At 45.7% G+C, this 15,691-nt stretch overlaps 1 protein-coding gene across 1 annotated transcript in view; it reads right to left on the bottom strand.

Annotated features, from left to right (window-relative positions):
* VAT1L (vesicle amine transport 1 like) overlaps nucleotides 1-15,691 on the bottom strand; it is a 169,972-nt gene that overhangs the window by 130,404 nt on the left and 23,877 nt on the right. Inside the window, exons 2-3 of the mRNA XM_018061742.1 lie at nucleotides 9,541-9,670; nucleotides 5,050-5,265 (exon numbers count right to left, since the gene is read on the bottom strand). Of these exons, the coding sequence (XP_017917231.1) occupies nucleotides 5,050-5,265; nucleotides 9,541-9,670 (346 nt within the window). The remainder of the gene's footprint in view (nucleotides 1-5,049; nucleotides 5,266-9,540; nucleotides 9,671-15,691) is intronic.

Genomic DNA, 15,691 nt, shown 5'->3' with positions numbered 1-15,691 from the left:
TACACAGCTGGTGTGGGACACAACTGGGTGTCTTTGTCTCCTTCTGGCTCTGAGATCTCATGCACGTGCCCTCTAGTTGGGTGCCGAAGAGTACAGACTGGGCATAGCTGGACTGTGGGATGATGGAGCAGGGTAAGGGTGAAACGGCCACAGGGCCTTGAAGAGGGGCCCTCATTCAACTAACAATGCACATCAGATGCAGAGAGGAAACTCGGAACAATAGTCAAAATGTGGGACGGCATGAGCTAGACCGCCAAATATGGCTTACTAGGCTGAAATTTACAAGATTCCCTAGGAGTGATTGTTTTTTTTCTGAGATTAAATCAAGGATGGGACTCTCCTTAGCTCAGCAAATATGTTTTCTAGGCCATAAAAAATGGCTTGCAACAGCGTTTTGGTTCACAAGTGTTTACATTTACGATGTAGCAGTAACAGATCAGTGGCAAAGAATACACCTGCCGATGCAGGAGAGACAGGTTTGAGCCCTGCATTAGGGAGATCCCCTGGAGAAGGAGATGGCAACCACTCCAGGATTCTTGCCTGGGAAATCCCGTGGACAGAGGAGCCTGGCGGGCTACAGTCCGTGGGGTCACAAAGAGTCGGACACGACTGGGCGACTAACAAAGACTTGATTGGGGCTTCCCAGGTGGCAGTTGCGGTAAAGAATCCAGCGCAGGAGATGCAAGAGACAGTGGTCCAGTCCCTGAGTCAGGAAGATCGCCTGGAGTAGGAAGTGGGCAACCCAGTATTCGTGTCTGAAAAATTCCATGGACAGAGGGGCCCGGCGGGCTAGAGTCCAAGGGGCTGCAAAGAATTGGACATGACTGAGTGACTGAGTGCACACAGAGATCTGATTAGGTGTGCCATCTTCTCAGACCATCTGACTCTGCTACTGTCAGAGGAAGTCAACAGCATCTTCAGAGATCGGACAGAGCAGGGGAGACTCTTGGGCAATTTCGATGAGAAAGTGACTGGCTCTGGATTGAATAATGTCCCTAAACGATATTGAGGTGTCTTTCCAAATCGCGTTTAGGTTGGCATTTCTCACTTCCTGTCTGCAAATTCTGCTTCACAGCCTCTGATAAAGTCAGACAGAAGAAGTCTTGGTACCATGAGGGCTGCACACGTTATATGAAGTAAGTTTAGGAGGCTTTATCCTGATTAGGGTGAATCTGCTTTGTCATCTGATCATCACCAAGTTGGAAACCATATGCCCAGGCCACAGCCTTCTTGGCTCTTAGAAATGTCTGCAGCCGGCACTAAAGTAGAAGACGGACAAACACGTGTTGGATGAATGAATAAATGGAGGAATGAATGACTGAGTTGCTGAGTGGAAAGAGAAGCGTGTCTGAATCAGCCAGAGGAGGGTGTGAGTCCTAGTTTTGTGACTTATTACTGGCTTTTCACCATGAAAAGGGAAGCAACCCAGAGAAAGTGGCTCTAGGAACTCATTTCCTATTGTTGCTACAAAAAATTACCACCTAGTTCCATGGCTAAAAACAAATAAAACCAATTTATTCTGCCAGTTTTATATTGTAATAGGATATATAACAATGCAGTCTGTATTACATTATATACAGAGGTTTTATATTGCAGTTCTGGAGATCAGAAATCCAAAATGGGTTGCCTGAGGCTAAAATCAAGGTTTTAGCAGGGTTGTGCTCCTTCTGGAAGCTCCAGGGGAGTCCCTTTCTCTGTCTCTTTCAGCATCGAGGGGGTGCCCACATCCCTTGGCGTATGGTCTCTTCCCCCATCCTTGAGGCCAGCAGTGTAACATCTCTGAATCTCCTTCTGACTCTTTTTACAGACCCACCTGGATAATCCAGAAGGGACTCTCCATCTCAAGGTCCTTTCCTTAATCCATCTGTACAATCCCTTTTGCTATATAAGGGATTAGGATGTGGATGTCTGGGGTGGGGTGGGGGGAGTCAGGGATGGAGAGAGAATCACCCTGCCTACCACAGCTGTGCTGTGCACCAAGCTGCTTCAGTCACGTCTGACTCTTTGTGACCCTATGGACCATAGCCCACCAGGCTCCTCTGTCCATGGGGTTCTCCAGGGAAGAATACTGGAGTGGGCTGCCATTTCCTCTTCTAGGGGATCTTCCCAACCCAGGGGTTGGACCCATGTCTCTTGTCTCCCCACAGCAGCTGGGCCAAATTTATCCAACGGTGATGGGCAACACCCTGAACCTCTCCAGAGCATCACAGATCATGCACGAAAAGTACTCCCCAGGGAGCCCTCCCCATCCTGAGAGCAGTGGCTGGCTGTCTTCTCAGGAGGAATCTAGGTCTGCTCTGGGGGCGGCCTGCTGGTCTTTCCACCGTGGGGTGGTGACATGGTTTAGGCTCCCTTCAGAACCTGTTGGTTTTTATAAGACTGTGTCAAGTCCACCCCATCACGTTTGAGTGTTCACATACGTGGATGTACACTTGGCAAAAAGACTTTCCTCTCATGGTAACCTTGAACTCCATGCTGTATGCGTATTCGTGCATGCTAAGCCATTTCAGTTGTGTTTGACTCTTTGCGACCCTATGGACCATAGCCCACCAAGCTCCTCTGTCCAAGGGATTCTCCAGGCAAGAACACTGGAGTGGGTTGCCATGCCCTCCTGCAGGGCATCTTCCCAACCTAGGGATTGAACCCGTGTCTCTTGTCTCCTGCATGGGGAGGCAGGTTCTTTATCACTAGTGCCTCCTGGGAAGCCCCCATGCCACATACCACCCATCAAATCTTGATTGGGAAAAATGCTATTTAGAGACCCAAGCACCTGAGAGCTGGGCAGTCCAACCCCACCCTTCAAGTGTCTTTGGGTTTAGCCAGACCACATCCTTTTGGCCCCAGGCTATTCACTTTCACTAAACTTTGCTTTACTTAGTGCTATTAGACTACATAACAAGCACATCATAAGAAACAGCATCACAGAAGAAGTTGCATTTATTGTAACTGTTTTGTGAGTGGATGTTCATCACATGTCAGCATACATTTCTTACGAGAAATGACAGATAATTTTCCCTGGTCTTAAAACCCAGCACTGGGATTTCCCTGGTGGCTCGGTGGCTAAGACTCTGGGCTTTCACTGCAGGGGCATGGGTTTGATACCTGGTGGAGGAAGTGAGATTCCACAACCTGCAGGGCCCGGCCAAAAACAAAGTAACTAACAAACAACACCCCAGTACTGGTTATGGTTTCCCTAGTGACTGGTTTCTTTCCATCAAATGAACACGAGTGCACACGGCTGATCATTTTTCCCGCTTTGCACAACCTACTATTAGGAAGCCAAGAACCTTCAGCAAAGCTATAAGACGCCAAAGCCTGCGTTATATGCACCATTAGCTATCTTCCCTCGTTGTCCCTTTTCCCCAGTTCCTTCCTGTTTCACATTTTAGTTCTTACCGTCCTTTAGTTTAGTTCAGAGTTTAGTCCTTTCGTGTCTGTGAGCCCAGAATAAGGCATGGTAAGAACTTCTGTTATATCCCAAGACATTTTTTTCTCTTTTGTGAGACCCAGGTCCCTGATAAATTTCTCTTGGTTCCAAGAAGAACAAAGTCAAATGAAAAACAAAAAATCAAAACATATAGCCAAACAATGTCAATGCCGATGTTTCAACACAGACTCTCAGCAGAACTGAATCCAGCTCCACTGAAAAGCCTGGTACTGAGGTTGATAAAAGGGAAAACAGGTCTCCCACACTTCACATGCCGAGCACACCGAGCTCATAAATGCTAGCGTTCTAAATGGCCTGCTTGCTGTTAATAGATTCACTGGCACTGAGATCCATTTCTTTTCTGGGGGATATTTAACTTTTACTGTATCTTTACTCATGGTCAAAAGACATCGGCAAATTTGCTAAAGTGATTGAAGATACTCTTCTTAAAGGTATTCCTGAAGTTTTGCCTTCATATCTTTGTATGTGAGCTTGTCTTCTTGGAAAGGAAAACCAGAAATGAGTTTTACAGTATATAAGGTTTTGGTAGTTGTAGAAAGCCAAGATTAAAAACAAACAAACAAACAAACAAAAACCTTAGTAGAACCACCAATGAAAAAATCTTTAAGCTATACACAACCTTAGAGTTCATCTCTGAGTTCATGAAACGACAGAATCCTCAATACCAAGAACCTCTCACACCCTACTAGATAGTATATCCAGACCTTCTCTTTTTAATCTCTATCCCCATAGAGCCCAAGACGTAGTATGTATTCAATGCACAGTCGCTGAACCAACGAGTGACATCTCTCACTCTCCGTCGATGGAATTTCCCAGTCAAGACATGACTTAGTGACTCCGCACAAGCACCTCTCATTCTCAAAGGTGAGAGTTCTCCTCCAACCCCAAGACACCCAGGGGAACACAGTGCCTGCCCTGGGGCAGGCAGGCAGTACATATGATGTGACTGGTACTGAGATCCAGCCAAACCATGAAAGAAATCTCTGCCATGCCTGAGCTCCAGGGCAGCAATTTTAATTTCCTTTATTTCCTCCCTTGTCAAAACACACCTTACAGATGACATTCCTACAAGAAACCACTCTCCTGGGTAGACTTAGGTTAAAGTGTCATTCCCGCTGTGCTGGTACAATCTCCGTCTACCTCCCTGCCACTCAAGAAAATATTTCAGAACACAAATGAACAAGGACACCATTAATTTGGGAAGTATCACGGATTTGTGGCAACTTATAAAGAGTAAATCATCCACCGTTTTGGTATTTCAGATAATGTTAGTTGTACATGACCTACGGAGCATCGTACAGTGATTGATATGAAAGTTCACCGGGATGCCAAGACTGAGAGTGAGCGCTTCTCTACAGAGGCCACCACTGAGACACACCATCTAGGGGATCTTTCCAAACTCCAGAGAAACCATCTCTGAGGCTCCCATTAACCCCAACACATTCGTCTATACGAACTCTGCCATGCATCGGAGATTCCGGAGAACCACAGAGATCATCTCTATGAATGGACACAGCTCACAAAGAAACATCATCAACCGCGTGTCACTCCACTCTCTCCACCCTGACCTCGGGGAGGAGAACGCGCAGCAGCCCACTCACCACGCCGCCGCCAGCCGAGTGTATGAGCACAGACATCCCTTCTCGGAGGTTGGCGACTTCGAAGAGCATCATGTAGGCGGTGACGAAGTTCATGGGGAAGGCAGCGGCCTCAGAGAAGCTCATGTCCTCGGGGACCTTGTAGACAAACTCCACAGGTGTGCACACCACCTCTGCCCAGGCGTTGTAATTAACAAATGCCATGACACGGTCCCCGATCTGGCGAGAGGGAAGCACGGGGTTAGTGAGGTTCTTAGTCTCTCCTGAGAGGTTTCTCAGATACACTTAACGATCTAGCAAAAACTATACAGTCCTTCCCAGGGGGGAAAAAAAGAAACCTCAAACCCTAAAATACGCACACCTTCCCCTCACCTGCCTTTTGAGGCATTTGTGGATGCTCTGAACCAATCTCTGCAAGCTTCCCAGAGGCCATGGAAGCCAGGGTCTCCATCCCTCTTCCGGAGCATAAATACATGGCGTGCACCACATTGCGCGCCTTGGAATGTGAGTGTCAGAAGGTCACATTAATGATCCGACCTCTCATCTAATCTCCCTGTTTCAGGATGTGGAGGGTCAAAGGGGCAGGGCTTGGAGTCAGTCTCCTCTCTTTGGTTCTCTCCCAGCCCGTACTGATTCCCTACCAGGCCAGTTCACTGCAGTATTTGCATCAAAGGTTAGCACCGGATTACCAATGGCATTAGATGTGAAACGTGGTGTGTCAGAAAAGTCATGTAAATCTGAGGGCAGGGAATTGAATAAAAGCAACCAGGCTCAGAGAGAAAGAGGAGAATGCTAGCGGGTGTGAGGAGTGACCACCAACCTTTATTGCACACGTATTACACGGCAGACATCACCCTAAGGCTGTCATGTGTTTTACCTCCTAATCAGAGGAGGCAGGGCTGAAGACTGTGGTTTTCTTTTTTTAATCAGTGGTTTACATAGCCAGACACCAGGCAGAAAAGAAAAGAGTGGTCTTCATGTTAAAGTGGTTATAATTGTGTGCCAAGTTTCCCCCCACCCCCCCCATAACATATCATTATTTAAGGGAAATACACAGTAAACCATCACGAACAGCTTATAAGAGCTGCCAAGTGCTAGTCCAATGGAACCATTCTGCTATCCGATGTTAGGCTCGTACTGTGACTCTTCAGTGCAATATTCAAACTGTTGCAGTCATAGTGATTTCTCAGTAAACTAACGGCTTTCATATATCTGTGTTTTAGTTTACTTTTTTTTAAAGTAATTGATTGTACTGTTTTCTTCTAGTTTAGCCTTTCTCTTTTACCCCTGTTCAATAAACAACAACAAAAGCCTCCCGTGAGACTGTTTTTTTTTTTAATAGCTCCATATTACAGATGAACAATGAGAGGTTTTTGCAGACACTTAAAGTGAAGCAAAGAGAAGGTCACATCACTGATCTGACCCAAAAGTCATGGAGGCTGAGAGCAGCTGGACCTGGATGTGAACACAGTGAGGCTGAGAGCAGCTGGACCTGGATGTGAACATAGCGAGGCTGAGAGCAGCTGGACCTGGATGTGAACACAGCGAGGCTGCCTCCAGATAGAATAGTTAGTTCATTACACCTAAGTGCTCAAAGAAGACACCGAGTTATATACGGGTGTGCAACGAGAAACCTACCAAGTCTGGGAGTATTAGTCTAAGGTCTTTAAGTTTCCGTTTCCTCGGCTCTTACACGGGTTTAATATTAGGAACGGGTCCTTATGAGATTAAATAATATAATAGGCAAGCAACCTGCGTGGCATGGTGCATGTAAACTGAGCGAAGAGCAATCAGTGACCTCCCATGGAATTCACAGTTTAATGATCAAAAGCTAATTATCGACCCACTGAGTTTCATGAAGCAGAGGAAGAGCTGTCTAATGAGGAAACTGATGGGTGGGAGAGGCTGTCTCACGGGCAGTGAGTGCCAACCCTTGGAAGCATTGAGAATCAAAAGATGATGTCAGGAACATCATGGCTTGGACCAGAGGATGGCACAGCTCTAATACTGGCATCCTCCTGTTTCAGAGCCATGCGAACCTAAAGCTCTATCATAACACCACAGAGTAGCTGATGACCTGCAGTGCAAACAGAGTGTGGGCAAAGAGCATCTCAACCACCTTGACAGTGATGGTCATACCACCTAGACCACCCTGACAGTAATGGTCATGCCATCCCAGCAGGGTTGACCGCCCCAGGCCTCTCATTTCATTATCAAAATGTCAAAAAGGGGGTCAGCCATCAGATAAACCCTAATCTCAGAGTCCAGAGGTGGGAAACTTTTTTAAAAATATCTAATTCACCTCATTATTTGATTCTGTTAGGGAAAAGAAATTATTTTTTGGCAACAAAGCCCAAATGATTCCTTTTCTGCAGTGCCCCCGGCAATAATTTTTCAAGGCTTCCTTGTAATCGATCAAGCCAAGAGAGCTAGCTGTTCATATGTTGCTGTGTGTGCTGGAATTCTATCTCCAACATGATTGAAAATCTTAAGTCAGACTTATAGAGGGCATATTAGTATTGGTTTTTCTCCCCAGTCACGCCCTGATTGGAAACCTGTAGGTGGCTTCTTTTATTCGTTTGTGCAGCTGAAAGTACTGGAGGAGGGGTGGAGGAGATATGATGGATCAATCCGACAATAAGCAAGCCAGGGCTAACTAGCAAAAGAAAGATCATACATAAGGGAAAATATATATAATCAAGCACAGTGATTCCTCCCTATAAACCAAGGTCAACCTATCCCTAAAATGGTGGGTTGTTTATCCAGTGCTCAGGATTGATAGAGCAAATGGTATGATCTTTTCCTTTGGGACCACGTGGAGGAATGAAGAACAGATTGTATTTCTTATACGCAGCATTTTCAGGGAGAGACGGTGCTGCCTCTGGTTATATTGCCTACCTGGGGACAGAAAATGTAAAGTCATAGAGAAGAAAAGAAAAAGCGCAATTACTTCTCTCTGAACATTTTTCTGCCGTGTTATCTGGAAACCACTGACAAAAAGACAGATGGGCTGGCTGAGGTATCCAGACATTCATCATAACGAATTTGGAGCATATTGATATTTTCAAAGTATACTGAGGCTCCGAGGCACTGAGACCAAGCAGCAGGCTCAAAATCGATTTCAAGGGGATTTTGGCATTGCCTTTTACAGGATTTTTCTTCCTGTATTAACCATCCAATGCCGCATTTGCAGGTGGGGAGGATGGGTAAAGATTGTGGGACTGTGGGAAGAGTCAAAATTCTCTAGTGGTTTGAATTCAGGTTCACCTTCTACTTGCTCTCATTCTGACCTCATGGAAAACTACCAAACCCTTTTGAACTTCATCTCTGAAGGGATAATAATCTTTACCTTGCAGGGTTGTGATGGGGCTGAAAAAACAGTAACTTGCCCATGTTTCCGGGTATGGTGGATTCTCAGGTGTGAGGTCTCTTCGTCTCTCCATGAGGAAACACTAAAGTCGAGTGAGAGCTCTTATGCCTGATTTCCAATGGTATTTCTTGCTCTCAACTACCACAGTTTTGTGTACTTGATTTCCCCATAGGTTTTCAGTTTTTATAGACCAGATCCTATTTGATTTGCATGGTAAAAAGTATCTTTTCAGTGATTAAAAATTTTGATATTGGGAGTTATGTACATGTACAAAAACAGAATTATATAATAACCCTTTGTAGATTGTCTTATTCCCCAAGCCACCAACCCATAGCCAATTCTGTCTCATTGTCAGATACCTCTACCCTTTGTCTTTAAATTTTTCATCCAAAAATCCCCTTTCTCCATGTCTGAAATAATGACTTATAAGTGATCACTTAAATGCATTGGTTAAATAGATATTTAAAGGCACCAAATTATGCAACACAGAGGCTATTTCTCACCAACCTTTGCATTTTGTAATTAACTTCTGAGCCTGATGTGATGGCGAAATGGGAGCCTCAGGTAGAGAGAGGAGGGGTGTACGCTTGGTTAACCCACGGCCAAATCCATAGTTGTATTCATTTTAATCTTTAAAAAATTTTTTTTTCTTTTCAAAATCTTTTTAATAGTTATAAAGTGAATAAAGGGGATGCTAAGCTTTCCCCTGGCCACTTCACCAGACTGTTGCCAGGAGTTGCAACAAGATGGTCCCTGAGAAAGGCATGAGACATTGGGAAAGTCCTACCACTTATAAGCATCGTGTGTGAAATAGAGAGCTGATGGGCGCTGCTGGCAGCACGGGGAGCTCCAGGCCATGCTCTGCGAGGGGTGGGGCGGCCGGGGCTGGGGGCGGTGCAAGAGTTAGGGGACATGTGTGTGCCTATGGCTGACTCACTCGTATGGCAGAAATCAACACACGACTATAAGGCAATTATCCTTCAATTGGAATAAATTTTAAAAAGCAAAGAAGAAGACACATAGATGATTTCAAACGCATTTTGCATAAGATTTTGTTTAATCTTGTATTATTTCAATAGATTCCAGATAAATATCACCCTTCCAGTCAGAAGTCAAAACATTACCTCAAATCCTTTAACGCTGTCCCCTAGGGCTTCAACAATCCCAGAACACTCAAATCCTGGCACCAGGGGGGTCTTCGGAGGGTTGTCGATATTCCCCTGGCGCACCATCAAGTCAATGAAGTTTAAACCACTGTAAACAGCAAACGTGAAAAGAGAGAAATTCACAATGAGATGGAAAGAAAGCACTGGCTGGACTCTTCTTTCCTTCCCATCCCCTCCCTCCCTTTCCTTCCCCAGTTCCTCTCTTCTTTCTGTTTTAACTTTCTGGAAAAATGTGTCTAATAGTAATGTTACTTAGCTAGATGTCACCAAGAAAGCAAAACAATGATCTCTCTAGACAACTTATGCTTTCTCAGCCCTTCAAATGGCGTCTGCAGCATTCACGCTCTAATTCAAGAGAGAGCCTCGTTGTCCCCACTCACAGCCTCCTTACTCTAACTCTAAAAATGTATTGACCAGCCTGGTCACTAGCCATTCTAGCACTTAATTGAGGGTAAAAAAATACTAGGAAGAGCTTATAAGAAGAAGCACAGAAAGCAGCCAGACATAATGGGCACCCACCAATCTATGAAAAAGAAAGAGAAAAAAAGATCTAACTTAAAAGGTCTCAAAAAGACTGTTCCAAGTAGCTCAGCTGGTACAGAATCCGCCTGCAATGCAGGAGACCCTGGTTCCATTCCTGGGTTGGGAAGATCCTCTGGAGAAGGGACAGGCTACCCACTCCAGTATTCTTGGGTTTCCTTTGTGGCTCAGCTGGTAAAGAATCTGCCTGCAATGTGGGAGACCTGGGTTTGATCCCTGGGTTGGGAAGATCCCCTAGGGAAGGGAACGGCTACCCACTCCAGTATTCTGGCCTGGAGAACTCCAGTGTCACAGAGTCAGACATGATTGGGCAACTTTCACTTTCAACCAGCTCATAGACTTACACCAGCGCTGTGACCATAATGGTGACTGCGAGCCCTCACGAGAGCAGGCTGGGTGCGCCTGCAGGGCGGTGGCTCGAAAGAGATAGGCCAAAGGCCAGTGGGTGTGGGGAGCCTGAGAGGTCTGTTTCCAAACCTGAGTTGTCTCTGGCCAAGAGAAATCTTTTGGTATTCTCTATAGACATATTACTTTTGAAATAAGAAAGTTATCATTAAACTATATCAAAGTCATTGCCTTGGAAACCCACATACTTAATTCTAATGATGCTACTAATCTTCCAAACTATTTTTTTTTAAGAGCTACAATTGAGAATTGCATTTAATGCCCATGAAAGAATGAAGTGAGAAAGCATGTGTGTGAAATACATGAACGTTTATTTTTTTTGCACCAAATGTGGCTCTAACGTACTTCCTGTTTTCACAAGCTGCCATCTAAGGAAGACATGGGTTGGAGAAACCAAACTCCTCGGTGTGGCACAAGGCCTGTTAGCCTCTGACCACAGCTTCTCTCCCAAGCAGAAGCCCTGAACTCTTTCTTAAACACAGCTTGTCCGTTTCTTCCTCGGCCTCTCTGGAGCCAAGGACACATGGATGTCCACCTACCACCTCTGGTCTCTGCTTGTCAGTCTCACCCATAAGCAATGGATAGGGGCAAGGAGGTGACTTCCTTGAAAGGTGGACCTTTCTCAAGGGTTTTCTAGCCACAAATGAGGCAAGATTCACATATTCCCCCCACCGAAGTATCTCTGATGTGTGCCCTTTCTGAAGACAGCTGCATGCCTCACACTTCTTGGCTCCCAGAATTCCTGGCATGCCTCATACCCACAGCAACATAGTAGGTACTCAAGCAACATACACTGAATGAAGGAATATTCATGAATATTCAAACACATGTGCTGCCAGGTTGAGTACTAACGCCTTTTGGAAAACAGCCAAGGGATGCTCAGAGTCGTGGACACCCTTCTGAAATGTGTGTGTAGACTTCCAAAGACCCTGTTTTGATGTTTAATAGTCCGTAGGGCCACTTATCAGAGAAGGCGATGGCACCCCACTCCAGTACTCTTGCATGGAAAATCCCATGGACCGAGGAGGCTGGTAGGCTGTAGTCCATGGGGTCACTAAGAGTCGGGCACGACTAAGAGACTTCCCTTTCAGTTTTCACTTTTCACTTTCATGCACTGAAGAAGGAAATGGCAACCCACTCCAGTGTTCTTGCCTGGAGAATCCCAGGGGACGGACTGCCGTCTATGGGGTCGCACAGAGTCAGACACGACTGAGGCGACGCAGCAGCAGCAGCAGGGCCACTTATTAACCAAAATGTTCTCCAATAATGTGGCTGAATAAAGTCTCAATTCCACGACTTCTCCCTGGGTAACCTTGGGTCGGTTATTCAACCTCTCTAAGCCTCAGTTTCCTCATCTGTGAAGTGGGGGTTATGAGAGCACCCATATCACCAAGTTGCTGGGAAAACTGATGAGAGTCAAGCATTGCGCCAAGTAAAAAGTACGCATTCAATAACAATAATATCTGTGTCTTCTATTAAGAAGGCTGAAGTGTGAGATATATTTTGGGAAGATTCCCATTAAATGAGAGTGAAAAATCGTTTCAGAGCTGAAATGGGAAAACTTGAGCTATCCGTAAGCTTCGCTTCTGTGAAATAGCCCATTTTCCGACACAATCAAATAAATAAAGCATCACTGTATAACAATAAAAGGAATTTCTACGTGCCAAATCAAACACTCCATCTCATTTCATACATATTTCAGCTCACCGTGTTATATCCTCCATGTGAAAACTTATGATTTCCCAAGACCCTGATGGAGAAATGGCAGAAGAGATGACTTGGCAGTTCTGTAAACGCGCCAGCCCCTGACAAGGCTTCAGCCGGAGGCCTGTCGCACTGCTCCGTAGGGCAGCCTTCAGTTTCCATCCAGCACGAAGCGGGTGCAGTGATTGTAAATGAGGAGGCAGCTACTCAGTGCCAGAGAGAAGGGCCAAGACATTATAGAGCCAGAGCACCCCATTTTCTCAGGGAGGCATGCAGTCAGGATCGTGGAGGAAGCCAACCACCTTCAGGATGGAAACATGAAGGAGGGGTGTCCCACGCAAGGGGGGATGGGTCAGCACTGCTTATCTCAGCACAGAGAGGAGGTGACGAGGTGGTAACGAAGCACCTTTATGCTACATCAGACCTGTTTCATGGTGCCTGCCCATGCACCTCCTCCTAAAATGGACCCAGCCAGCATTTACTGAGGGCTTCATTTGGGGCAGAAACTGGGATAAACATTTTCCTTTTGTTATTTAAGACTCAACAACACTCCTACAAAGTATGAACTATCATACCCACTTTTCAGATGAGGAAACTTCGGCTCAACAAGTTATTTGCGTAAAGTCCCATCTTTGGAAACTGTCAAAGTCAGGACCCAAATCCAAGCCAAGTCCAGAACCCAGGACCTCACAGATGACATCCTATTCCCTCTTTAAGGGACTTCATCCACTGCCCTTGATGAAGGGGTTGCATCCGGGGGCCACATTTATAACTTCCTGTCTCTTGGCCAGCTGACTGTACCAGCGGTTGGACCCAGTGTTGGAGGAGTCGCCATTCCTAGTTTGAGCAGGAGCCCATTCAGCATAAAGTAAACGAGCTGGTCCAAGAACTGGATCTCAGAACCTATGAACTGGGAAACATGCATCAAGAGAGCACCTTGGTAACCAGAGAGGATGTCAAAAGACAGGACCGAGCTGGCTCGCAGAGCCAGCCCAACAGCTTCCACCAGGGCCAGCTATACACACCTCACTGCTGGATTATCAAGGGTGGAAGAGTCCACTCTCCACCTGTGGTGCCACCTAGCCCCAGGTGCCCGCTGCCGTCAGACATCTAAGGGGTCCTTGCATACTTCCCATACGTGTTTATAACAGAGCTCTTCGTTGGGTTATGTATGTGGTTTCTGCCTCATGAACCCCAAATACAAACGAAAACAAATACCATAATCAATATCCATAAATCACTCACTGGACAACCATTAATGACCTCATTTTTTTTTTTTTCAAGCAAAACAAGTAACATTGTTTAGAGATAATAAGCTCTTGCCCAAGACCACAGACAGTGAATGGTAAAGGCATGGACTTAAACTTGGGTCTGTCAAACACATTTTTCTTTCCACTCCCTCAGGAAAAAACACAGGGGCATATCAAGCCACGCATCGTCATTATAATAGTTTCCAGTTTTCTCTAAGATTCCCTGGTGGCTCAGACGGTAAAGTGCCTGTCGACAATGCAGGAGACCTGGGTTCGATCCCTAGGTCGGGAAGATTCCCTGGAGAAGGAAATGGCAACCCACTCCAGTACTCTTGCCTAGAAAATCCCATGGACGGAGGAGCTTGGTGCAGGCTACTGTCCATGGGGTCACAACGAGTCGGGCACGACTGAGCGACTTCACTTTCACTTTTGGAAATTCTGAGTGGAGGGAGGGGGCAATGAGTATGTCTGATGATTCAGGCCCACACCAGGGGTACCTGTCAGATGTCTTTCTTGCTGGCTTTTTATGTGGCTCTCTTAAATGTCAGAGAGCACTCCAAAAAGAATTAGTGCTGCAAGCTGCTTGATGCAAAACGCAATCCTGTGTTTCTCCAAGACTGATATAGTCATAAAAGTAAGGCTCTTCTTCCCTCCCACATTAAATGATTAGTCAAATAAGAGGCTTAAAGTGTTATTACTGAGATTTACAGTGTCTCAGACATAACAGCAAAGTGATTTATTTTTTTGTATATGTATATATACATATGGGATTCCCTGGTGGCTCAGACGGTAAAAGCGTCTGCCTGCAATGCGCGAGACCTGGGTTCACTATCCCCGGGTCAAGAAGATCCCCTGGAGAAGGAAATGGCAACCCACTCTAGTACTCTTGCCTAGAAAATTCCGTGGATGGAGGAGCCTGGTGGGCTACAGTCCATGGGGTCGCAAAGAGTCATTTCAGATTCTTTCCCATTATAGATTATTAAAATATATTAAACATAGCTCCTTCGCTATAGTAGGTCCCTTTTTCAATCTATTTGATAGACAGTAGTGTATATCTGCTAATCCTAAATTCCTGAATTTACCCCTCCACCCTCCTCCCCTTTGGTAACCATATGTTTGTTTTCTTTGTGAGTCTATTTTTGTTTTTCAAATAAGCTCAAATGCGTCACTTTTCAGAGCGCACATATGAATGACACTGTACGATGCTTGTCTTTCTCTGTCTTGCTTGCGTCCCTTACTATGATGGTCTGCGAGCTCATCCATGCTGTTGCAAACGGCCTCATCTCGTTCTTTTTTATGGCTGAGTGGTCTTCCATCATATGTATGCATGCGTCAGGCGTGTGTGTGTGCTCAGTCATGTCTGACTCTGTGCAACCCCGTGGACTGCAGCCCGCCAGGCTCCTCTGTCCCTGGGACTCTCCAGGCAAGAATACTGGAGTGGGTTGCCATGTCCTCCTCCAGGGCACCTTCCCGACCCAGGGACTGAACCCGTGTTTCCTATGTCTCCTGAGCTGGCAGGCGGGTTCTTTACCACTAGCACCGCCCGGGAAGCCCATGTACACGCCACATCTTCCTTATCCATCCATCTGCCGATGGACATTTAGGTTGTCCCCACGTCTTGACTATCGTAAACAGCACTGCAGTGAACTCAGGGGTGCATATCTTCTCAAATTATGGTTCTATGCCCAGGACTGGCATTGCAGGACCAAATGGCAACTCTATTTTCAGATTTTTAAGGAATCTCCCTAATGTTCTCCATAGTGGCTGTACCCACTTACATTCCCACCAACAATGTAGGAGGGCTCCCTTTTCTGCATACCCTCCTCAGCATTTATTATTTGTAGGTTTTCAGTGACGCCACTCTGATACTTCATTGTGGGCTCGCTAATTAGCAATGCTGGGCATCTTTTCGTGTGCCTGTTGCTCCTTTGCGTGTCTTCTCTGGAGAAATGCCTGTTTAGGCCTTCTGCCCACGTTTTGATTGGATGACTTGGTTTTTGATATTGGGTTGTATGAGCTGTTTGTACAATTTGGAAATCTGTTACTTGTCCGTTGCACCATTTGCAAATATTTTTTTCCAAGCCTGTAGGTTGTCTTTTCATTTTGTTTATGGTTTCCTTTGCCGTGCAAAAAGCTTCTGAGTTATTTCTTAAAGGACACCAGTAAGTGGATGACTGAAAAATCAGCCCAGCTATAGTTTACTAATTTTC

Source organism: Capra hircus, chromosome 18 (genome assembly GCF_001704415.2).
Source record: "Capra hircus breed San Clemente chromosome 18, ASM170441v1, whole genome shotgun sequence".
Lineage (NCBI taxonomy): Eukaryota > Metazoa > Chordata > Mammalia > Artiodactyla > Bovidae > Capra > Capra hircus.
This window is presented reverse-complemented; position numbering and strand designations above follow the sequence as displayed.